The following is a 26775-nucleotide window of genomic DNA, read 5'->3' as shown; positions in this document are numbered from 1 at the left end:
ACAGCAAAAGTTTCATTATCTTGCAGGTTCCCTGACAGCTTTTTATGAAGCCAGAATCTCAGGGCTGTGCTGCTGGGCTGTGAGCAGCACCCGCTGCCCATGGGTTTGCTGGGGAGCACCTGCAGCAGTGTTGGTAAACGAGGGGGGGACAGGCCAGGGTGTGGAGCTTTCTGTGGGAACAGCACCGACAGCCACAGTCTCACAGCCCCCCTCCAGCCTGCCCTTGGCAGCGCTCAGAGGTTGAGTGTAAGAAATGTGGGAAAAGGAAAAAGCAGAAGTTTCCTCGTAAGTCATGTCTAGTCTACCTGTTCCTCCCAGCTCCCTGCAATAGGTGCTTTAGGGATGTGCTGTGCCAGATGGTGCAGTGACAAACCTGTCCTAGTCCTGTCCCTCCATATGAAGCCCATTTGCTGGTTTTTTATTCTCTATCAAGGGATGGAAACATCCATGGCTGGTGGGGCACTTGCTTGGGCAAGTTATGGAGGCAAGGAGGGGCAGGGAATTGCTGCCCAGCCCAGTTAACACCAGTGCTAAGTGAAAATGCAGGAGGCAAGGACTTGAATGAAGGAGCTGTACCCGTCACAGAGCAGCCGAGCAGATGCATTTGGGCACCAGGGCATTATCCAGAGCAAGTTGTGTCAGACCACGTTTATTTCCTCCTCTGAACAGAGGTGTCCTGCACATGGCATGGAAATAAGAAGTATCACACAGCCTGATTTTAGTAAGGTTTTTGACTTTCTCATAAATGACCCTCCTATGCTGCCAGGACCAGTGTCCAGGCAGAGCATCGTGCAGACACACTCCTCAGAAAGCAGTCAGGTTGTGGCAGTAAAAAAAGCCTCAAGTGAGACCCCTAATGCCATGCCCAGCACCCCTACTAATGCTCAGCACTACCCACATTCCCACCAGTCCGCCAGTCCCCCCATCACAATGTGATCACAAGCCCTGGCTCTAACTCCTGAATTTTCCTCTGCCCGTGCAAGCATTTCACTCAGCTGTGAGAGCCCATGTGGCTGTGCTGCTGTGACCAGTCAGGGGGACAGTCCCCAAGCTCAACAACAGTCCCTGAGTCAGCTTAAATCAGCTCAGTGCAGCCACCCCACAGAGAGCAGTGCAGAGCAAGCACCTCCTCAATGTGCCAGAGTCAACGCTCAACTGCAAAAGCTCCACTTCCCATGGTGTCTTGTGTGTGTTTCCCCCTCGAGTGTACAGCTGGGAGACTGCACACTCCCAAACACACAGCTCAATTACCAAAAGCTTTGGAGATTCATTAAAAATGCTGTTTTGCTAACAGTTGAAATGCATTTTGACATGGTGTTATTTTATTCATTTGTAAGAAGCCACTGACGGAGTTGTCACTGCGCTTTCTGTTTAAAAACCCTAAGATTCAAATTAGTCAAGAAGATGACAGAATTCAGCTGTGCCCAGAGGGAAAAAACCCAACTACACGCATACACCCCACCCCCTCACCCCGTCCTTGGCCAGATTTCAACCCTTCGATCTGCTGACAATATCCTCAAACCAAATGATTCTCTTCTAGAGAAAGGACTGAACCAGGCTAAGATTTTGTGTTTTGAGATAAAAATATAAAGCTGGCCCTTGTCAGCTGGGCAGACTCTTGCCTTTTCCTGCTTGTCCTGGTGTGCTTGCAGGACAGGTTTATTTTGTGACCCAGAATTTTATCACCCTTTTTAGTTGCAATTGACCCTATGTCAATCCCCTCATGGCAGCAAACACGTGTGTAAGATCAGCTGGCTTTCATTTTAAAACTACTAAGATGACAAGGGAGCATTGGTGTGCTGTACACCAGCCACTCCATCCCTCAGCTCCTTGGTGTGGATCTCCACAGAATATGGAAGATGCAACTCTTCGGATCCTTGCATCAGCTGAGGCAGATCTGGAATCCAGCAAACGCTTAAAGCTCCTCCTGGCTGAGCAGCTGCGCTGCAACATTGTCACCCTTCAAAATAACTTCTCTGCAGATTTTCAAGGTCAAACTTCACAGTTTATGAATCGTCAATTAGCTGGAAGCAAAAAGTAGTCCTGGTTTTCCATCACTCTGGAGACAGTGAGGTGCCTCCCAGACCCGGGGTTAGCATCAACCACAGTGAACAGCAACAGGCTGCTGAGGTTCCATCCATCTAACCTTGCTGTATTCTTTCATTTTTAAACCTCCCATAGTCATTTCCTTGCTGTCATGGAAATAATGGAGCCGGCAAAGGATTGCTCCCCTCTCAAGCACAGGGTAATGAACAGCCATCAGAAACATTTGATATTTCCATGATGTGAAGCATCAATGGCCACAGATGTACCCATTTTGGCAGTACTGAATTTACTGTCACGAGCAAGCGATCTGTACGAGAGAGCAGGCACAACGCTGATACACTTTTATTACCCTGGAAGGAACCACATTATTGTTTTCTATTTTCACATTTCTTAGCAACAACATTTTTTTGTTCATAGGTTTCTTCCCAGGAGCTCGGTTGGAATTATTTTTATGTTGTCCCCAATTTACATGCTGACTTACATCAGCCTGTCCTCAAGTGAGAGCCTTGCTTTCTGCCTGAAAGCCTCCTGGCAATTACTACTGTCTTCTGCTGATCCATCACTTCTCTGGCACTGGAGGGAACCTCGCTGCCTGGCAGAGGCCACCCGTCCTGGGGAGCAGCTCAGTCCCTGGCAGTCCCTGCCATGCCAGGTGCTGCTGCAGCCAAGGAGGGTCTGGAGCTAAGAGGCATGGACTCATGCTCTGAGCATCATTTCTGCACACCAGCCCACAGACCCACAGTTGTGGCCCGGCCAAGATAAAATCACCTCTAATTACCACGAGTGTACAAGGTAGGACGAGCTGCAATGCTTTATCATAGGGTTAGACATATGCTGAAAATCTCTCTCAAAATGTTTTTTTGTGCACTTCAGTGTCAGTGAAGGCATTTCTGTATGATGTTGTGCTATCTAGTTCACATTTCTGCTGCTCATCCACTCACTGCAAACCCTCCAGAGCTGCTTTTTCCTTTGCCACTATCACCCTTTCCCCTTCCTGCAGCAAAATTCAGCTGCAAAGCTACATTCATAATGCCAACCCTCAGCTCTGCAATCAAAGGCAGGTTTAGGAGAGCCCCAGGAACAGTTTCAGGTTCAGAACACAGTGGGGTCACTTTGTTGGCTGCCAGATGTCCTCTGCCTGCACTTGCCTGAGCCCCACTCACCAGGGTCCTAATGAGGCAACATTTCCCTGTGTGTTGCCCATGGGGAGGTTTGCATCCCCTGCCCACTGCCTTTTAGTGCCTGAACCACTTATTGTGGCTGTAGGTCTGTGACCAAGCAGTTGGATGGACAGACAGAGGGATGGACAGGCTTACTCACAGCACAGCCCTTGCAGCCCCCAGGGAAGGGGTCCAGCCCATCCTGGTGCCACTGGCAGAGCTCCCACAGCCCTAGGACCTGCCTGCAGATATGGAGAAAAGAAATGGAGCAAAGCAAGAAATCTCCCAAAGAGAAACCTCACTGTGGCAATGGGACCTACAAAGCCTCCTGGGGCTGTGGGGCCCTGCTCCCCATGTTCGTTTGACTCCTGAAGAGTTAAGGTGTTTTTTGCAGCCCTTAGCCAAGGATGACTTCAGTGGGTGACTGGCCCACACCAGGAGAGGAGAGCGTGCTGCTCCTGGCAGCTTGCATGAGGAGTCCTGGCATGGTGCATGCTCTGGGGCTTCCCCTCTGTCTGCTCAAGCTCAACTTGCAGTAAAAAAAAAAGAAAAATCCCTGGTTGGAAATTTGTGATCATGTGGTGGTGGGTGCCGAGTAACATCAGCGGCGTGTCAGGTAAAGGAGAATGCCTTGGGTCCCAACGAAACTCCCTGATGGCAGCCCAATCCATGCTCCTGGAGCAGGTAAAGCACCACTGCTGCTTGGCTCTCATGACCCATGGCAGGAGGGTAAAGACAGGCCCACCTACATTTGGGTGCTGCTGCTCATCTTTCCCAGCATCAGCATCGCTTGGTGCTGGGCTGCAGCCCAGAGATGCCAAAACACACATACTCAGCATTTACAAGTGGCCCCAACTTTTCCCCCAGCCTCTGCTGATCCCACGGCCATTAGACATGAGGTCTCTGTGAGCAGCTCACCCACATCTGGGCACAGCACCAGCCTGGCCCCAGCCCAGCTGCTCCCCCATGTGTAACTGCAGCGTGGTCAGAGAGGGAGCCACCAGTGAGCTCCCAGCAGGGATGTGCCGATCAGGAAAGGGAGAATAAATGTCATTTATGTGCCAGGGAAACAGCAGAGTTTAACAACAGTAAAGATAAAATAGAAACTGGGAGGAAAAAAAACTCAGAGAAAGAACAAGCACAAGGGCTTCACCAACACACAAAACTGTATCAGGGATCTGAGATGGACCCTCAGTTCTCATCCCCCTGAGGACGGAGATTTCTGTAACACGGCAAAGATAAATACAACTGGGAACTGTATCATTAGAGGCGCTTTAAGCTCCCATATATAGCCTGGAAAGAGACTGTTGCTAAGAATAGTGGGGCCCAGATATTTCACGACATGAGAGTTGACAGATTTCTTCCCAGAACTAATAGGATGTGAGGCTATTTTAAACTTGCCCTGGTAAATAGTCAGGGCATTATTGAAGCGTTGGTCCTAGAAAATAAACATGGATCAAGAGATCTCGGGTTGGGGCCATTTCAATTAAATGCAGGATAAACACAAGGAAGGTTATTATGAAGGGTCTCCTTTCTAACCCTGAACAGAGACACTGATGGTGGGAACCAGCAAAATCAACTGGCTTGCAGCATCCTGAGCCATGAGCCTGGATGAAGCAGCGTGTGAAATCAGAGTTGTGATGGTGTGGTGGTGCAGCAGGGGCTGCCACTGCCACCAGCCCCTTCCCCTCCCTCCGTCCCCTACTGTCTGGGGACCCTCTGTCCCAGCCCACCTCCTGCACCCCTTGGTCTGTGGGTCCCTTGGTCCAACAGCAGTGTCAGACTCCCACCCTAAAACATCACTAAAAGTGATGGAAATCTTTCTGCTGGCTGGGCTGGGGGGTTGGATGAGGCTACATTAATTTAGACTAAACAACCCCCATTTTGTAGCAGTATCTGCAGTGGGTTTTGGCAGAATTATAGAAGAAATAAACTATTCCCTTGTGTTTTCTTGGAACTCATGAACAGTGATGGCAGCAAATCTGAGTAACCTCTTTAATGTGCAACAACCAGTACGTAAAATAACACGCACTTCATGGTTAGAGTCCAGTTTTAAATAGAAATGACATGGTGGATACGTTACATTGACAAGTATATAGTGCTTTCAACATTATTTTCTCAAAAATAAAAATAGACCACATCGGAATATTGCATACAAAATGTAGAATTTGCCCTAAAATTCTATCAAATCATTTAAAAAATTACAAAAGTAAAATGCATACAAACTCCAGTAAAACTGAACAGTCTTACAAGTCAAGGATAGTTTACAAAGATGCTCTCCAACATGCAAAATCCTCTTCCTTCTCCATATGTTCATGCAGTTCAAAAAGCCCCAACTGTTAGGTGCGTCCCATAATTAAAAGCTTGGTTTTTTTCCACCTTATCAAGTACTTTTCTAAAATGCACAGCAGAAGACATTAAACTTGGTAGGGGAACAGAGATTTTAATCTAGCAAATATCATAGGCAGAGAAAATCAATATATTTGGAAAGTACATGGTTATCCTGGGGGAAGCAGGAGCTGATGGTTGGCTGCCCGTGGGGACACCCTGCAGCTCTGCTGGGCTTGCTCAGGTGACAGGGTGGCAGCAGAAAGGTTGGGGCACACAGAAGTGCAGGCAGGGGTTGAAGCAAGGAAGCCAACTCTGTTTTTGCATCATGGCTTAGACTGCACATCCAGAGCATCCCTGCCCAGGGAGGGACATGTGGCATCCCCATCCCATTACAGGTGGGGAGAGCGAAGCCCCCCATGCACAAACAGCTCTTTCCCAAGGCTCTGACCAGCTCTGTGACAGATCAAGTGCAGTGCCCAGGCTCTCACTATCCATCCCAGTGTCACACAAACCTGCACATCCCCCTCTGCAAAGGAAAACATGGGCTTGGGGTTGTTTTGGCTTTTACAAAGAGGTAGACTAAGGTTCGAGAAGTGGCCTCAGCCTGAAGGGAAAAGCTCCCCAAAAAGCAAAAAGGTTTTGCTGATGGTATTTTCTTCATGTAGCAATACAAAGTGAGTGCAGTGAGTCTGTCCAGATGTTAACAAGTGGATAAATCACATGGAGGAAGCCAGTGGGGAGAGAGACTATGTAGGCAGCAGTTATTGCAGAGAGCAAATCTGCACACCTTGGAAAATCAGTGACTCCATACCATGTGCCATCACTATAGCTGTCCCTGCACACAAATCACATCACAAATAGAAAACAAACATCAGAAACTCATCCTTGAGGAAGTAAAAAATGAGACTCTTAATTGGGCTTCAGAAGACACCCCTCCTGTGCAAACTATCCAGGCGCCCACCAGCATCACACCTCCTGGGCATCCTGGCTCAGCGCTTCCCTTCTCCCACTCTGCCCTGGTTGCTGCCCCCCAGCCTGGGCACAAAGTTTCCTGCAGTGCTGCTGGGACTGAGCAGTGAAGAAGTGGTGTTGGGGCTGCAGAAACAGGTCCACACTCCAGAGCGGGGGGGGGCACAAATTGCTCCAAACACATTGTGATCCCAAGTAATAGGCAGGAGCCAGCACATCTGTGCAAATATTTGCTTTTGCTTGTCAAAACTTTGGACAGAGTTACATTTCTTCCTCTATTTATTGGTTTCATCTGTCTTGAAACACAAACTGCAAAAATTGTGAGCAGATTGACATCTTCTGACTCCACTGGGGCCGTGCCTGCTCTGTGACAGTTCTCCTCTGCTGGCTGAACTGACACTCCTGGAGGGAGCAAGGCAGCTATTCCTGTGCCACTCACAACCCACCTCACAGCAGTAATTGTTGCAGGGAAATGACTGGGGCCTCTGTGGATAGCTATGATCCCTCACACCTGAAGCAGTGAGCCTGCAGGCTGTCTGTCTGTCTGTCTGTCAGGAGGAAGCAGCCATGAGGCAGCATTTCTGCCTGCGGATGTTCCCCTCCTCTTCCTCCCAGTCCAGATGTTGGGACCCACAGATTATGAAGTTCTTGTGTGTTTTGGCAGGGTCAGCATCTGCCCTTGCACGACTGTGCATCCATGCACGCAGTGGCCTCCTTGCATACCCCACATCCCTGCTCTCCCATGTGGTTCTTCAAGAACACTAAGAATTGGTGGCACCAACATCAAATACTAAATCAATACCAAATATTCATGTAGGGTTCTATACCAATGTAGTAGTTGTCCTGCTAAGTTATTACAATGACCCATACTTAGTATAAAAGAAAACTCCCCAAGCATAAAAATGCCTTTGTCATACTTACTAATATTTGCAAGTGACCCAACAGAAGAAATGAACAATTAAAGCCCTGCTGTCACAGCATTACAGAGCAGTTACATCTACTGTGCAAACTGTGCAACTCCCATTCATATTTCAGTCACTGCTCACAATTAAATTGCATTTCTCTTTCTTGTAACAGCTAATATATGCACATCAATCAATTCTGCTTGTTTATGTTGCAGCGCAAGGCTACCCAGTCACTCGCTCAGTTTACTGTAGAACAAGCCAGGCATTAACATCCTCATCACCTCAAACCTTCGAATTTTATATGATCAACTCAACATAATATTTCACTGTTGAGATGTCTCCTGGAACCAGGCCCCTCCCCTTACTCAATTCACCAGCCTGTTGTTCTCCCCAGGTTACCACTGCAAACACTGACACAGCCTGGGGTTTTCCAACCCACTCCAAGATTGAAGACATCCCACTTCCACTCATTTCAGCTCTGTCAGGCAGTTGAGAGTAACTCCAGGATGCTGTGAGCCTGAATACCTAACACACACAGTGTCTAGCACCTTGGTCTCTCTAGGTGTGGGAGCTAAAATTACAAGTTTCAGGCAAATTACAGTCTTTTTGTAACAGATTATTAGTTCACAATATTTGCAGAATCCTTTGGGTCTGCACTTCCTTCCTGCTGGCATGATTTTCTAAAAAATCCCTACTTTTATGTATATTAAGCACATGGCCAGCCAACCCATCCCTCTAGAATTGGCCTGGGAGCACAGAAGCTCTTCTCCACACCTCCAGCTCAGGGGAGCAGGCAGCCACAGGGGAAGGTGAAGGAATCAAGAGGAATTAATGGTAACAGCAGTAACCAGAGACAGTAACCAGTGCTGCAAGTGGAGCCTACATATTCTAATCCTGAGCCTCCTCATGAGCAGCATGGAAGCCAGCACTGCTCTGCAGCTCAGGAGAAGAAAAACCAGCAGCACTGGAAGCTGAACCCAGAGTGTTACCGATCCAAACAGAAACTAGAGGAGCAGCCCATATTTAAAATGAACTACTGAGTGGTCACTATGGAGCATCCTTCCCAGCATTTCCAACACAAACCATAACACATTTACCTGTGGTTAAGGGGCCCAGCACTGCTGGGGAAAATGTTCTTCAGGGCTGTGAACTTATGGGTCACGAAGAGGGGCAAATTCTTTGGCTCCCCAGGGCGTCTTCCTCTGCTGGCAAGTCACAGGCCACACAGTAGCCCACATCATTACTGGTTCAAAAGTTAGAGAGACTTTGAACTTTCATTCATTATTAAGAAAACCATTAACTGTTTTGAGCCTATTCTGCACTATTGCTAATTGTATAAGCACTGTTTAGGGCTCTCCCTGAGCTCTCAAACTCAAACTTCTATCAAAATGCAGTTATCCTGGCAGCTTGCACCCTTTGTAAATCCAGACAAGGGTGGACCAAGTGATAACACTTATCCAAAAATATTCCTATGGGTTGAGTTGGGTTACTGACATGAAATGGACTGCTCCTCCACTGAAGGATGCTGCTATGGGGCACAGATGGGGATAAAATATTTTTCTGAGATCTCAGCAAGCACAGCTACAATCCTCACCTGTCCTGAGCCAGACTTGCTAATAAAATAAAATCCTTACAGTGGTAGAGCCTCTGGAACAACAGATATAAGAAGGGGAAAGTAGTTACTGCACAACTTCAATTGCAGCTGGAGAGATGACTGAGTGTGTGAGAGGAACAGCTTTCCAGGTACCCAAGTCAGTGCAGAAGGGGCAGGAGGTGCTCCAGGCACTGGAGCAGAGATTTCCCTGCAGCCCATGGTGAAGACACCACTGGGAAGCAGCTGTGCCCCTGGAGCCCATGGATGTCCATGGGGGATCAGAGATCCACCTGCGGCCTGGGAAGAACCCCATGCCAGAGTAGGTGGATGCTTGAAGGAGGCTGTGACCCTGCAGGAAGCCTGTGCTGGAGCAGACTCCTGGCAGGATCTGTGGCATCACAGAGAGAGGAGCCCACGCTGGAGCAGCTTTGTCAGCAGGACTGTTCCCAAAGGTCTGCACCCTTTGGGAGGGATCCACATTGGTGAAATTCATGGAGGACTGTCTCCTCTGAGAGGGATCCCGTGCTGGAGCTTTGGAAGAGTGTGAGGACTCCCCCTCAAGGGATGAGACTGTGTGATGATCTAACCACATTCTCCATTCCCTGTCTCCCTGCGCCTCTGGGGGGAGGAGGGAGAGAAAACCACAAGTGAAGTTAAGCCCAGAGAGAAGAGACAGTGGGGGGAAGGTGTTTTTAAGATTTGGTTTATTTCTCATTATTCTATTGTGATCTGATTGCTAATAAATAAACTAATTTCCCCAAAAGTCTGTTTTGCCTGCGATGGTAAATGGTGAGTGATCTCTCCTGTCCTTATCTCAACTCAAGCTCTTGGTTATATTTTCTCTGCCCTGCCCAGATGAGGAGGGCAATGACAGAGTGGCTTTGTTGAGCACATGGCATCCAGCCACGATCAACCCCTCACACAGAGAAACATCTACCAAAGCACTGGGATTGCAGTGAGCAATTCACACTGACTCAGAAAAACAATCAACGAGGTTTAAAACAAGAGGTTCACTCTTCTCCCCCAACTAAGGAGAGCCTGCATCTGGCAGCACTGACAATTATTTTGAACTGTTTGATGCTTTCTGGAACAGAGGCAGAATAGGTTATAGTCTGAACACTGCCTGAAGTGCTTCTCCATCTTAAAATAGTCAGGACAGTGAAAGGATTAGAAATCTCTGTCACTCGGGACAGTGCCTGAGCTGTGCAATTTTAATCTTAATATAGCTACAGTAAATTGCAGAAACAGAGCTCTGAAGAGCCATCCAAGCTTGCAGTTCTGCCATGACAATGCAACTCCAATCAGACTCTTGGCAAGCGAACCTTTGTTTCAGAAGACAATAGGTAGCAGCAACTACTGGATACTGAAACTATTCCAGGCACTAAAACATAGTAAAAAGAAGTTGGATAGTTAATACCATTCATCCAAAAAACAGTAAGAGGATGATGCCAGTGGATCTGAACATGCTGTTTAGACTGATTTAGTAATCCCCATGTAGGTTAGCTCCATTTCCACAAAGAGTCTGCTTCAAGACAGAAAAGATCATTTAGTAGCTGATACAGGTAATGAGCTAAATCCATTTTCAGTTACTCAGTAAATATATCCATTGCTCTGAAAACATAAAAGCAGGGAACAGCTTGTTTTATTTTACTGCACAGACACACTCCTGAGTTAAAGGTCTTAGTGGCATATTCTCTCTGCAAAAGGAGAGCAGGCAGAATGAACAGATTCGTGTCTGAAAAGTAGCGCTCAGTTCAGGGTTTATTTGAGTGAGCTTACAGCGTTGGTGTCACCCCAGGGCCACAGAGAAGAGCCCCACGCTGGAGCAGAGGGTGCTTGATTCAGACTCCTGCAGACACAGAATCCTGCACACCAGGCTTCTCCAACACGTGCACCCACCCCCTGTGATAAAGCTGCCACGACAGGAAATCATTCGCCCCCTGAAAAAAATTCATGTCGCAGACAGCGTATGCTCCTGTTTCCATTCACAGCAGTGACTGGCTTAGTTACAAACAGGCAAACCACCATCCCCAGACAGGATCACTTAAAATAAACCTATGTAAACACATACCCTTATATAACTTATATATATATGTTATATATATAAGTTTTATTTGTGTATACATAGATATAAATATGCACGCACACACACACACGAACACACCCCCGTAACAATAAAGCACGGAACACACACACACACACACGGAAATATTGTAAATGATGCTGAACTGAAATCTAAGAATATAATTAAGAAATTATTAGCAGGTTTAAAAATTGATTTAAAAAACTATTCAAAGTGTCTTTAATATTTATGTTCAAGTAAGGGCCAGAATGACCACAGATTAGTATTGATAAAAAGAGCTGGCATTAATTTCCCATATTATGCCAGAACTCATGAGTTATTTCTCATTGTCATTTCGCTATCAGCACACCTCATCAACTAGAAAGATTTTTTTTTTAGGAAACAGTGGTTTCTCAAGACTTGGGTTACAAGCAATATTGTTTAGGCACCCTCAATCATTAACTATTTCTAAAATCCACACACACCTTAGAGTATCAGAAGAGAACTAGCGGGACTCAGACATCCACATCCACAGTATTCAGTGTCACAAACAGGTCTTCACAGTAAAAAAGGCAGTACTGGAGACAGGGGATGGAAAGGTGACACAGTGGTGGCTTTTAGAACAACATTTAGCAAGAGTGACTCTCCAGTACACCACAAATGTTCCATTTTCAGGAGATATGGAACCACAGTGGTATTTCAGAGATGACTGTGGGTGCAAGTTGGGATTCGGTGGCAGCTAAAGCTATTGTTTACTTGTGCTCCAGGGTGATTACAAACACCTCTAACAACACTGCAAGGATTATTTGGGATACTTAGTATGGCTAAAAACCCTGGTACCAGTGTCTTATATCAGAAATCACTTTATTAGAATGTAAATGTAGTGTACTGTTTAATGGACATTCAATATATAAATGACTAGTGACTTAGAAGAGATCTTAAAGAAAAGATTTTTTTTCCTTTCTCTTTTTCCTTTTGTTAAGATTATTCCTTATTTCTATTCTGATAGAAGACTCCAAAGATTACTGGTACCCTGGTGCATATAACCGTAAGTCAGCACACAGGCACACACACACACAAAACGTACACCTCACTGCAACACATCGACAGCCCCTTAAATAGAGAGCCCCAGCTCTGGCACTGGGACCTGAACAGCAGATATATTCTCTTTGTGCATTTTGGCATCATTATCACCACTCAAGTTCCACATTTACAGCAAATCAAGGTGGTCTTGAACATAAGAACAACCCGTCCCTCACCCTCTCTAAATAAAGCCACGATTAAGTCTTGTAATTTCTTTGTGTTTCTGCTGTCCAGCTGTGCAAATCCAGGCAGATGTGCAGACTGCAAAGCTGACTTCCAGTCTCTTCCAACCCCTCACCAGTCTGGCGTTATCACACAGAGACGACAACGTCGAGATAGAGTCTGTCGTAGGATTCGCGGAAGCACAGGATGAGGAGCAGGCTGAGCAGACACGATCCTGGCAGGCACCAGTTGAACCAGGAAAACTCTGTAAAGCAGAACAGAGACCCAACCTCAATTATCAAACATGTTCTGTGTTTAAAGTGACCAAAACTTGGATTGATGGCTGTTTTAAAGGAAACTGCTGTGTTCTGAACAAAATCCTGACAGCCCTTGATTGATCAATGGTTGACAAGGTCTACGAGACTTCTCCATGGATGCCTCAAGTTATATATATATATATATATATTTATAGCCAATGCCTCCAGCTAATGTTAATCCTCCTTATGCAACCTGCCAATGAAGAGAACAGGGAAAAAAAATAAAATCTATCATTGCTAATGGAGAATAAACCACTTCCAAAGATTCTACTCATTAGTTCTTTGATTTCTATGGATTGAGAACTAAAACAAATTAAAAGCGTAGGAAAAAGCTGGATTTGATTTTGAATCAAACCTGCTACATCGTATAAGGAGGAAAAAGCAATTCCTCAGAAGAAACCTGTGCTTAGTACAATCAATTCAATTTAAAACTAGTTGCAAAAACAACTCCTTAGAAGCCTCTTTTTAGCTGTTAGATGTAATGTACTGCTCTTAAAAGGCTGTGTTCCATATTCAAGAAATCCTATCATCTGATATTTGCCTACTAATTAACAGTTTTATTCATTTTTTTTTCTAACTAAGTGCACCACAATTTCCTTTTTTAAAAAGAATCTGTCAATTTACTGAAGAAATATTAATTTCTCACTGGAGATATCGTTCTATTTATTTTTTTAAATTTTCATTTATTATTATTACTGATTTAATTTTACAGAACCTAAACTCTCCCTCGAGGTCTCTTAATCAAAATCAAGGCTTCAGCACTGCTACATTCTTAAATCTGTAATTTATATTGCTAAAAGAAAAATCATTATTTATATTACATAATGCAAACAACAAAAGTCAGAAAGCCTAAAAAATCAACTTTCCAAAACCAATAACCTTCAACAACTCCCTCCCTGATCCACCATAAACCCATAGGGATTTGTTTAGGTAGTAATGTTATTAAAACCAAAGTAAAATCTTTCTAGGCTTGGAGAAGACTGTGTTGTGTGTTGCCAGAAGTCAATAGTCAGATGCTTTGCTATTATTTTCCATATAATATTCTTGTTTAATTGGATTAAACAGACTTTAACTCAAAATTCCTAACACACCAAATTTAACTTGTGAATCCTTCCTATCTTTTTTAATCCAGAATTTGTGACAGGTCTGGCAATGCAGCGAACGCATCGATCGCATGAAGCCAAAGGTCAGTTTGCTTTTGTTTTTCCCTCAGAAGTCCCTGCAGAAAAGGCAAAGGAAAACACATCCAGAGGCTACAGCTTTTGGGTGCAGGACACAGCACTAGCAGGGAGGCTGAGCTTTAGGAAGGTTTACATCTGCACTGTGGTAGATGAACCAAAATCTTGGGGGCACTGGAAAGTTTCCAGGCTTTGGGTCTTTCACAGCGTTTGCAATATCAGAGGAGAAGAGAAATCAGAATTAAAACTACTGAAAGATTATTTGGTCTAAAAGGAAAGACCAAAGGAACAAGATGAATTTGACTGAGTTCTGATTTATCTGTAAGCTTCTTAAATGCCATTAGAGGAAGTATTTGAATCAAATGAAAGCAAATGATTAAGATCATTATCAACCCCTTAAAGGATTTTTTTTAATCAGAGGAGCCAACAGCACCCACTGGCACTGACCCCCTCAGTGACCACATACTCTCTTGTACTTTCAATCAAAGAATGGAATGTCCTACACAAATTACATTTTTTTTTACTTTTTTTGTTTTCTCCTTTGAAGAAATAGGGAAAATATTCCAAGTATGCGGATATACCAATTTCAGGTTTATCCTTACCTGCATTTACTGATACCTGCTAGGGAAAGAAATACTAGAGACCAAAAATGGCCCCAAATACCCTATTTATGAGGGAACGAGTTCACCTAATCATAATTCTTCCATCAGAAGTGAGACACTGTATTCCCATCCTCAGTTATTAAGTAATGCCAAACGCTGGATTGCTACTCTGAAAAGTGCTGAAAAAATTATCAGAATATTCTGTGTCATCTTTCCAGTTCAGGTATGGATGTCAGAAACTAAAATTCAGACCAATTAATATTAAAAAAATTAATATTAAAAGCATATTTTAAAATGTAAAGACTAACTCTCATATCACCCAAGGCTAACCTGGTTGGCATTCAGATTTTACAATGATGCAGTTGAACAACAGTATTAAAAAAAAAATAAATTCTCTCCGTGTTCACAGACCACAATTTGGAACAGTGTTGTCATCCTACTTTGTAATTTCATGGCAGAAAGATACAAACTATGCTGAAAAACGGCCCCACGTTGTGTAGCCTTGATAATTTCTAGCAGAATTCATTCTGAAATTTGTCAGTCTCCTCTTGGTGATAAAACACAACATTTTAAAAAGTAAATGCTCTCATGATAATACATAAAAGCTCATATTTGCTAATGGTTTACAAGTCTTGCATCATGATGCAAACGTTTACCACAACGACAAAAGACAAACCAAAAATTTGCATCTTTGAAAGACATTAATAAAGACCACTTCCCTTTGAAAGCAAGTTGGGTTCTTATTTTACAGCTTAGAGTAACAATATGTATTATAGCCCACTAAACAGCAAGTTGTAAGTTTTAATTACGAGTTACAAGGAAGCCAATACTTGAGAGATGAGAAAGTGTGAAGAAGTTGATGAGAACATCAAGCAAAACACTGATGTGCTGGATTAGGCCACAGGATTGTCTAAAGGAATGGCTATTTCAACTTTGAGCAGTGTTGAAGAGCTGCTCTCTCCTCTGCAATGGTACATCCAACCTACTGAACAGAGGGAATTTCTGCTCTGCCCCTCCTGGGCAATACAATTTTACCCAGAAGTACAAGATTGGATTAGCTTTACTGTGGTTTTGAACACCCACAGATATAACCATTATTAATGGTCACATTACCAGGCCTTTAAAAAATGTGATGACAATGTGTACCTTGATGTACCTGGCTACAGCAAATTTAAGTGGAATGTATCTTGCATCTAAGTAATTTCATTTTTATTAGCATGCACATAGGAAAGAACAATTAAAATTCTCCTTCCTTGCTGCCCCATTGGGGGATTCAAACATTTGGTTATTAGAGAAGTTGTAAGAGCAAATCCTCCGTTTTACTGACAAAGGTATGTCTTACTGGAGAATTACATTTTCAAAGTGGCTTATATTTCTTACCTGTATGGTAAAATGTGAGGAAAAACAAAAGCACTCCCATAAACACATTACTCAAAAAGGTGACAACTCCACAGCTAATTCCTTCTGGAACAGGGTAGACTGTCTCCACAAAGAGCTCAAAGAATATTGGTACGCTGCTGTTGAGGAATATACCCAACAAAATGCAGGATGTGTACAGCGTAGCTATAACACAAACAAAAACAGTTATTAATTTCATGCTGGTATTTTTTCCCCCCTATTCAGAGCTGCCAAGAATACTAATATTTGAATAACCAAAAAAACACATAAACTTATTTTTATCCTCTGTGTATCATAAAGCATATCACATCCCACTAGCTTTAGGCAGAATGCATGCACTGATTTGGAAAAAAATATCAGAAATACTGATTTATTTATTTATTTATTTATTTATTTAAACAGAACCCAGGAAGATACACTCAGTGATTTGGAATTCACTTGTAAGTAAAACAAACAACAAAATTATGAACGCAGAGCATCACCTACAGTTTGATTTACCTCTGAAACAAACAGAAAATATTGTCCTCCAAACAATTAGGACAGGGAGCAATTAATGCACCAAATTGGAAATGGACGTGGATTAACCTTTTGACTTAGCTCTAAAGGTCAAAACTAATTCTGCTTCCATTTTACAAATAAATACTAATGATCTACCAGATATCAAGACATTAGTATTCAGCACAGCCTGAGCTGCAACATGTTGAATCCCTTCTGGCTGCAAAAGGAAATGAAGGGCACCCAGCGCCTGACAGGAACGGGATAGATTTGATAACGCAGATTATTCACTGCTGTACAACAAATTGTTTTTCTTGGACAAATCAACAGAAGAATATAGACATTTCCTCAGTAGCCTCGACTGTTTTGTTCTACAATTTCTAACACTGCCAAATACTTTACAGTGCTTAACAGAGAAGCCTATATTATCATTTAATAAATCTATTATAACTATTTCTGGGGGGAAAAAAAGAAAAAAGGAAAACTGAAAACTTCAGGAAAATTTAGTACCAATTTAGAAATTTAAATAAGTCTTTCCTTAGTGCTGTTTTGGGATAGGAAAGATTTCCTGGCCTGCAAACTCTACAACTCAAGGTTACTGCTCAAGCAAAAAGAATAAAGAAATTATTCGGTTTGAAAAAAAACCAGAAAACTCTGGAATAATTTCTGAAGTTTCCACCAAAATTATAAGAAAATGTAAAGAAAAAATTTTCAGATACAAAAGTATTACAAAGTCACAGAGAAATTATTTATAGTATATTTTCACTGCAGTATGGTACAAAATCCTTAGACAATTTTTTTTTCATACAGGTATATATAGTTATATTTCAGTTTAATTTACACTCTTCTGTCTTGGAAAGGGGAGAACTGAAACAGCTTTGCTTCATCTTTTGTTAAGCATTGCTCAAGCTTTCAATTGAGAAACTGTTAGGAAACAGGAAACTTCCACCTTCAAAAAATAATAAAAAAAAAAATCACTGTTTCTTAAAATGTGAAGAATCATGGGAAAGAGATAAAGGCATTAAAAAGCAGAAAGGGCTGTCTATCAGATTCTCTATTTGATATGGTTTGTTTCCAAGGCACAAAGAAATATTTCTTTCTCTACAAAGGATTTCTCTAGACAAGAAAAGGGAGGGAGAGCTGGCCCCTGCTTTTTAAAATATACCACAATACTCTGAGCTTTTAAGAAAAAAACAAACAAAAAACAACCAGCCCCCAAAAAACCAACCACCTCCTCCCAAAAAAACCATGGTAACTTTCCCAACTCTTAAATTCTCTTATCATAAACTGCAGAATAAACCAAAGAAATCAATGCAAGGTATGTCCAGGCGTTGTCAGAGAGGAAGAAAAAAAAACACACCAGTATTAGGATGTTCTTCCTAATGGGCTCTTCCACCTAACACACTAAGAACTGATTTCCTAGTTAAAAGATCCATAGATTTTTACTGCAAGTCCTTGCCAGTATTTAAAATTTCATGAGCCACTCTTTGAACTCCCGCTTACCTCAAACACCGCTGCATATTGCTCTGTCTCTAACTGCTATCAGGGGTAGCCAGAAAATCCAAACATACTCGGCTATTTGAAATTTTTGTACTTGCTTAAGAAACCAACACATAAACAAAATAGAAAAATCTCTTAAGACAAATGAACATCTGTCCCTTATTACACTCAGCTGAAGATATCTACAGGTTACTACTTGCTATGCTTCTAGAGAACATTTCAGAACTTTCCCCAAAGAAGAGAAGGTGTCAGCCAGCTGTAATTCTGTATCAGAAACTCAAACAGCAGAAATAGCCATAAAGCTGCTGAAAGCCACAGCAGCACCATGAAAAGTGGAGCTGTGTACAGAATGTCAGAGGCAACACCTCTCCAGGAGGGCTGAATCATCTGCCATAAAGAGCAACAGCCAGGAAAGGGGAATCACATGCCTCTGATTAAAGGCAGTCCATAGATGTATAATTTCTAGAAACTCAAGAGTTAATGAGATTAAGTAAAAAATATCCATCAAAGATTAGCAGCCATTTAAAAGATTACAACTTCAGATTTTAGTTAATCTAGTAGGTGCCAAAGTTTCCATAAAACAAACAGGAGACTTCAAAATAGACCTGTAGGTTTAAAATATGCTAGTTGAACTACATCATTACTCATCACTTACTAAAATGTGTTAAGAGAACCAGACCATAAGTGAACAAGTGGAATAACTCTGTATTTTAGAAACTACACCCTCACATTTCCTTGTCATGACACTCAGCAGCACCCACCAGCACACACCTCACACTTCCATACCATTAGGAGCAAAGCAGCTTTAGCATCATCCTTTGGTTGCCCCAGAGTGTTACCTGCCTTGTGTGTGCACACCAAAACCTGCCAGCTGAATACCAATGACAACACCTCAGCTGCGACCACAGGCAATACTGAGGAAACAAGGTCTATCCATAGGTACGTTCACCTTTGGAATTAATCAGCAGAAATGTCACGGCAACAGGACAGACAGAATACAGCATCCAGAAGATGCCAATTAAAGTTCTAACATCTAATGGAAATGACAGCTTTTAACTGGTAAGCCACAAAAAAGCGCTCTGAAAGTGGAGGAGATGTGCACATCTGAAAGCCTTCCTTAATGGGTACATATTGTAGTGATGGGAAACTGTTTTTTATTTCATGTATCTGTAAATCACTCAGGGTCATCCTCAGTGATATACAAATAAGCTTATTTCATTCACTTGGCAACTAGGGCACAAATCCAACCAGTCAACTGAACAAAAACTCGAAGAGAAGATATGCAGTTTCAGAAAAATAAGTAACAGAAAGAAGTAAAGTAAGAGTTCAAAAGTGTTTTTTGCTTTTTATTTCACACGCTAAATAGCATATCTCACATTCCAGCTCATGGGCAACAAGATAGCAGGGAGAACACTACCTATTAACGGAGACCATTTGCTTTCCATTACAGTGACCTTGCATTGAATGAACACAAACAATTACCATGATTTTATACTGCAGAAGAACAGCTGCTAAAGTTACAGCAAATGTTCTTTCAATTAAGACAATCTTAATGACAGTCATCAAAAATGAATATGAAAGCAATGACAAAAAAAAAGAAAAAGAAAAAAAAGAGATGATTTACCAAGAAACTAACATTATGTCCTAAGAACTACCAACTAGCCTGGATAGGCATACAGCAGGGAAGTATGTCATGCTATTAGTATAAAAAAAGATCACTTTTTCTTAGGAAAAGGAATTAAATGCCTATGAAGCTATCTGCAAAGTCGTATATCCAAGACAGTGGCAGCTATGGACATCAACAATGGAAGTGGGCTAGGTTTCCTAAAACATGACATTAATTGAGATAATTTAGAACATATTTATGTGCATTAAGCAGCTATTTCTCAGGCTAGTCACTGCAAAAAGATCAGGAAAAGGAAAACACCCATCCCAAGCACAGCTGCTTCAGAGAACTGGCCAGGAGCTGCTGCAGCACGAGGCTCAAGCCATGCTTCATCTTGTCATGTTCATGTTTGAGGTATGAGGCAATCCATGCTATTCCCTCAGCACTCATTCTTCTGGCTAGGAAGGAAGCAAGGAATAAAATGTGCCTTGATAATACAATTAGAGATGTTACTAATTGATGAATCAATGTACTGAATTGGGACTGATGGTGATACAGTGGCTTAGCACAAAGAGAAGAAAAAGTGGTAAGAAGCCAAGAAGGAATCTTACCTCCTACAGGCCTTCAGCTACTGGATGGCAAATACATGCCTGTATCCCAGAAAAAGACTTTCTTTTCTCCCAACCACAAGTTGTGGCAAAAGCTTTATACCAATAAAAAAATAATCAGGGAAAAAATTAGGAATTCAAATAGGGAAGTAATTTAAATGACAGAATTCACTTGGTGTCCCCAGAGGAGCTTGCAACACAGCAGGAGACTCAAGTATCTCTGACATTCAAACAATTTCCCACAACATTCCAGGATGTTCTGCAACAGGTTTAGCAATTTACTCTTAAAGTATACCATCACTAAATGTATAACTACAGAGCCTGATCCAAATCCGAATGAAATTGATGGAAGGACCTCCAGTGATGTGACAACTTCTTATCAACCACTGGCACATGTATCTTGGCTGATTTTTAACAAAGAATATGAAATACTACCATTTAAAAAAAAAAAGTTTTCAGATAAATTTACACAGGCAATGCTGCATCAACTGCAAGCAGGTGGTGCAGTACTTTCTTCCAAAGTCCTCTGCCAGAATCTCTTGAACTCTGTACATTTTGTAACAGTTCTCTTCTGAGACACACTGAGCCAAGACTCACACAAATTTTATGTGGATAAACAGGAAAGTAAATACAACAGAATATGTTCTCTTGGGTGCAGCATACAATTTAAAGCAAAACCTATGAAGGTTTTGGGCACTCTGTTAATACCCATTATAACTATATTCCAAATATCAAAGTGAAAGGATAATGCCTCATGTGGATGCAGCCTGTGTTGACTTTAGTGCTTCAGTATCCCCATGAATGATCTGAACAATTCAAAGTTAGTTCTTACCAAAATCTAAAGTCTGTTAAAGTAGAATAAAACCTCCCTGTAATCTAATTCTGGCCACTGGCCATGGTAAGAAAAGTCATGGAAGAAGTCCCCCTTAATTTTTCCATGAGAAATGTGACTCCCTCAAGGTAAGACAGTAAATTTTACTGTAATTCATTTATAGGAACAAAAAAACAGAACAGAAGAAAGATGTCTCTGTAGGGCACGTTTATAACATCAATATGTTTCATTGTCTGGATTTCCATTCCAGCACACACTGATCAAATTGTTATCTCATGATATAGTTTTGAAAGTAACCAAAAATCTGATCAAATTTGATTTGTTCTATATACTTCTCATGAGAAAAGCAAGTGGAATTCTCTTTGAAAGCAGAGTATTCAGTTTGGAGAACTAAGAAGTAAAGAAATTACTGAGTAAGCCTCAAGATATAAAGGAGGGGGGCTGGAAATTACACAATATTTGAAGTTTGCTATCAATGGATATTTAAGATGGCCAGATTCATAGATATTCATCCCTGAAATGCTCCTCCTAAATTTCAAGCACTGTATACTGTTTAACACTGTTTTTAAAACTGTGTTCAAATAAGCCCCCTAAATTAGTTCTTCTTTAGGTACTCTTCTATCTGTGCAGTTATAGAACCTGTTATAGAACCAGTTATAGAACAAAACAAAGGTCATTACTCCCATTCTATGAGCGGGAAAAGCACAACAGGAGTGGGGGTAATGATTTGCCCACAGCCATAAGTAAGTTAGTGTTTTCAGGCCACTGTTTTATCCTCTGGTCCCCCTGCCTTATACTTACCAAGCACATCTTGTTTATAGTAAAGAAATTAAACTGAAATAATAAACCAATCAGTATTAAATTATTAACATCTCTCTTTTTCAATACTGTGCTTTGTAGATGAGGACAGAGACAGATGTGTTTATAATGTTCAATCTGTTGAACCTGAAAATAAAAGTGTAGGCTGCCTAACCTAAATATAGTCATCAACTCATGGAGTTGCCACCATATTCAGTGTCTGCCATGCAGCACTAGAAAAGATTTTGTAAAGCAAAATTCCACTGAATGTGCTCATAAATATTAGAATATTCTTGACATGCTATGCTGAAAACATTCAATCTGAGCTGTGAGCAACTAGCATTGCATATCAATTTTTGGAAAATGCTAGTATTTGTATCCAGAGATACTACCAGCAATACAAAGTGGCAAGATACCGAAACTGGCATTATAATGCCTTACACAATTATTTTGGGTCGAAGTATCCCATTGTACATAAATTCACATAATGAAGTTCAGTACAAAGCAAACTAACAATGAACTTGGCACAGAGAAACAGATCAGCAGCTGCGCTGAGACTTCAATGGAGAAAACTATTTCAATGCTCGATGTGTACACAAAATTGTCTTTGAAACTGAAATGCAAATAATATACATTAAAATTAAAATTTCTTAAAATAAAATTCAGGCTTGCTTAAAATATAAATCAATTCCAGAATCAAGGTTTTTGGAGAGCTGTGATTAGCTGATGAGAGGTGTTTTAGACAGATGATACAGTAGCTATGATGGCACTGTATCATTATTGCCTTGCTTTCTTTTTTCCCCACACTAGTTGTTACAGTTCATGTATATGACTCTGAATATACTTCTTATAAAATCTTTTGGAGATACATTAAGAAGTCAACAACTGACAGAAAACTTGTCTTCCTCTATGGCTGGAGGAAAAATGGAGTATATTATGCAAATACAAAACAATGCAGGCATTACTCAATACAAACAATGCTAAACAGTATAATTTAAAAAAAAACTCTCAAATGCAGTCATTGATTTTTCATATCTGCATTAAAGGTCTCCATTCTACATAATTACATTTTGTAGGAAACATCTTTAAATGATGTCGTGCCTATTTACAAGGAATTAGGAGAATATTATACAAGCAAGGTCAGGAAAATACATTTTGCTGTGACCATTTTTTCAAATACATTTCCTCCCCCAATATTTAAACCAGACATTACTACAACTGCTACAAAGAATACCGATTAAAAGAGAAGGGCTGGTTTGTTTGTGTTTTAAAAACAAATCTTTAGAGATTTTCTTCCCTCCTCTTTAGGATGTATAATTGGCCAAACTCACATCTTTTTAGCATTTAAAAAGTCTGCTTCCATGTAAATGTATCCACCTAAGGGCTTGCTCTGGAGACCAGGTGGGAGATGGGCAGAGGGTTTTCAAAAGAGGGAAATGAGCTGGGTATTGGGGAATCACCCAATATCCACATGGTAAAGGAAAGACTGGTTCTGGACCTGGGAAACCCCTATCAAGGTCTGCCTATGGATGCAAACTTTATTCACGGATCAAGCAGCTGTCAGGTGAGATGTGGCAGATGATTGTTATCTAACCAGCCTTCACCTCTGTGGTGAAGCTTCCTGCCGTAACACCTGGGCCAATACAAGGGCTCCCATGAAGTGTCTTGCCTCCTCATCAAAATGCCTTTCCTGACCCATGGAAGAGCTCCCTTTTAACGGTACCAGCAGTCTGTCAGATCATGTGGATATTTTAGCAGTTTCCAGGTACTGCTGAAGATGGCAATGCGTACGGTTTTGTAGGGCAAAGTCTGACTTGTTCAAGAGAACAACATTGGAGGCAGGCCTCGAGAGGAGGTGGAAGTCCCTCCCAAAATGGGAGCTACATAGTTGGAAAAGATCAAATGTACACCTGCACAAGTTTCCATATCAGTTTTGAACCCTGCTTGGTCTGCCTCAGCATTTGAATGAGGCTGAAGGTGTGGACTGAGATCCATCACTGGCTCTGTAGCACTGCCAAGCCCAACACTTGTGCTCTTTGCCACAGGGCAGGAAGAAGTAAGTGGAGGAGCCTTTTAACCTTCTATCAACATCAAACCCTGCTGCCCTCAGTAACACAACAATCCCTGCTTTGCAGCAGGTGCTCAGTGCTGCCTGAAAAGCGTCTCTGGGATACAAAGCATTACATGGACCTCTTCTGAAAAAAAAACCCAAACAAACCAAAAAAAGAAACTAGAGATAAAGAGAAAACTATGACAAAAAGAAAAAAGAAGGGAAAAAGAAGAAAAATAAAGAGAAAAAAGAAAAAAAATGAATGAGGAAAAAAACTCCACAATGACTGCTGCTTTTGTTTTGCACATCTTCCACCTCTACAAAAACACACAGAGGATAACTACCTGGCAGCCCACTGTCAACATCAGCCCACTGAGGATGCAGAGTGACTTCCACCTTTACCAGCTACCACAAATCACTTCCCAGAGCTGCCAGCCCACGGCCTGCATCTGACCTCCTACGTTTGTACTCTGATATACTCTACATCTCAAACTTTTAATTAAAAGGAGAAGAAAAAAAGTTCATCCAAATCAATTCAAATGTACCGTTTCTCCCAATTACTGTGAATGCAGAGGTCATCATCATATTGCATCATTACATTGAGGAATAATCTAGCATGAAGGCCTATAAATTAGCTTAAATAGCTTGTGTGTTTTCATCCATAACAGCATATTTCATAAAGATGTACCACTGCTTTTCTGTGTACAAGAAGCTAAATTGAACAGGCACATAACATCTCTTTTATATGAACTTTAATGAGAAGAGCCTGATATGAACCTTCCCCCACCACCTATCTATGAAATTTAAACATAAGAAAAAAGAGATCTTATTTGGTGCTTGCACATTAGACTCTGATGCTTTTGATTGACTTTTTTTTTCTGAGGAATGCACCACATTGCTGGCACTTCTATTCAAAACAAGCTTGTGTTTTAAAGGAAAGGGTTCAATATTTACAGAGACATATATAAGAACACTACTGACATGAAACTCTAAAATATAATTACAACTTAATCTAAGGAATCATCCATTTTAAGAGAAATAATAGCTGCATGAAAAGAACAACCCAATCCCCAGATTTTTATCAAGGGATGCTAGTTTAGGATACTGTATATCAAACCGCAAATACCTTACATACTTTCATGTCCTGACAGTGGATTACCTTTCCAAAAAAACCACTGCAATGCACCTATTTGCTATAAACAAGTAAAAATTCTTATAGAACCCATGTCGCATGCTGAATTCTTTACAAAAAAAATAAAGTAAAATCAGAGAGAGCTCCATCAGTTTTATTTTGGAGTACTGGTGAGCACATACGTAATGACTTTCACCTCTTGAAACCTTTCCGCTTCATTCTTATGCATAGACTTGAAGAGACATTTATGTATTTGGCTTGTTGCATCAATTCAGAGGATAGAGTTACTGTAAAAATTTACATTACTGCAGGCTTGTAGTGACGGAGCAGGCAAGCACAAGAAAAAAGCTTTTATTGCATTTATTTTAGATTTGATGGAAAAGTGTAGTCATTTGGTATGACAACAGCCATCATGAAATTTCATTTGTTTATTGATTAAATTATGTTTTATTTAAGCAGAATTTTTTTGAAAACATTGAAATTTCAAGATAAAGCACAAATTGGACCTATCCATCCAGATGGTGTTGCTCCTGAACTGATCATGTATTTCAATTTGCTGTACCCACTTTAGTTTATAGTTGTGACATTTGCAATGCACCAAGGACACTCACTGAAAATCAAAGTTAATTTGAGTAAAACAGTATTCTATATACTCTCCACACCAAACTCTTTAATTAAAAACGAGAAAAAAAAGTTTTTGTTTCTCCTATAATGCATGAGTTGCCTATAACAAAGACGGCACTTTATTTAAAATGGATTTACAGAATTCTTTATTAAATAAATATATTTTAAAATCTCAATGGCTTAGGTTTTACTGTAACTCATTACTCTGTTGAAGGTCTTGGAATTACAGGTGGATCAGTCCTTTGGTGCAGATAAGAAGGTGAAGGACAGATTTTTAAGAACTAAGCAGCACTAATTTTCAACTAAAGGTACAGCTTGCTGGCAGCCTGAGTAGACCTCTGAGCTTTTCCCCCACTCCTGCCAACAGCTTTTTTTCCTGTCTTTTTGAGGCACAGGCTGAGTTAATTTTGGGCTGGAAGAGTTCCCTGAACCTGCATGCAGGTGCAAAAAAAAAGAGGACAGCACTGCGCAGGGACAGATTTAGATGGCTGAAAATACTATGGGTCACCTTGGTTTGAAATGCACCACATGTTTCCAATAACTAATATAAGTTTTAATCCCCTTAACTCCCAGACATAACACTGTTTCTTATATGCAACACTACACCCATTCATCTGATTTTTCTTGATTTATTTCTCACCTCAGTTATTTCAAAAGCCTCAAAGAAGAAAAACACTTTGTCCCCAAATCAAATTTAAATGTGTATTCTGGGTTCTTATTATTGGGCTTTGTAAGTTTTTAACCTTGTTATGAAGTCATTCAAAGCTGGTAAAAATATTTCTGATTCAATAGGTTTTCTAACTGTATTTTTTTTGTCTTAATAGAACTACTGTATTACTAAAGATAACAAACCAGGTTATAAGACAGTTAAGATGGCAAATACTTGCCTGCAATATCAATTATAAATAATAGGAATTAAAATCATTGTCAATACCTGTGGTTAAAGGCAGATGAGTGACACTAGTTAGACAGGTGAGAGTAAACCAGGTTGATGCTAATGTTGCTCCAGATAAAAGCAGCAGCAGTATAAACTTCAGCATGCCCCTGATAAAATCTGCAAACCTGAAATAAAAGCACAGATCAGAGCAGTACAAATGCTGATTTTCATATTTTTATTTAAATGCGATACTTGACAATTAATTCAGTATATTCCCCTTAAACATTTTGGAAGCTATAAAAAGAATCTAAAAGTTGTTTCTCATTTTCAGGAATAGAAAAAAAAAAGGCGTTTTTATAGAATGGTGATATTTCTAGCTGTCAAGCTGAAGAGCCACGGATTTTTTAGCTGTCAGGAAATAACAACCAAACCAGAACAATTCTCAA

The 26775-nt window shown here is 41.2% G+C and overlaps 1 protein-coding gene across 2 annotated transcripts in view; it reads right to left on the bottom strand.

The window, feature by feature from the left end:
* Positions 1-5187: 5187 nt before the first annotated feature.
* SLC49A4 (solute carrier family 49 member 4) overlaps positions 5188-26775 on the bottom strand; it is a 69522-nt gene continuing 47934 nt past the window's right edge. Inside the window, exons 7-9 of one of the 2 annotated variants that reach the window (XM_064661418.1) lie at positions 26387-26514; positions 15790-15972; positions 5188-12577 (exon numbers count right to left, since the gene is read on the bottom strand). In XM_064661418.1, the coding sequence (XP_064517488.1) occupies positions 12462-12577; positions 15790-15972; positions 26387-26514 (427 nt within the window). In that variant the 3' untranslated portion in view covers positions 5188-12461. Of the gene's footprint in view, positions 12578-15789; positions 15973-17125; positions 17252-26386; positions 26515-26775 lie in introns of those variants that run through there. The other variant, XM_064661419.1, reaches the window with a different exon arrangement.

Source organism: Pseudopipra pipra, chromosome 7 (assembly GCF_036250125.1).
Source record: "Pseudopipra pipra isolate bDixPip1 chromosome 7, bDixPip1.hap1, whole genome shotgun sequence".
Classification (NCBI taxonomy): domain Eukaryota; kingdom Metazoa; phylum Chordata; class Aves; order Passeriformes; family Pipridae; genus Pseudopipra; species Pseudopipra pipra.
Note: the sequence above shows the minus strand (reverse complement) of the source record. Positions and strands in the feature narration are given on the sequence as shown.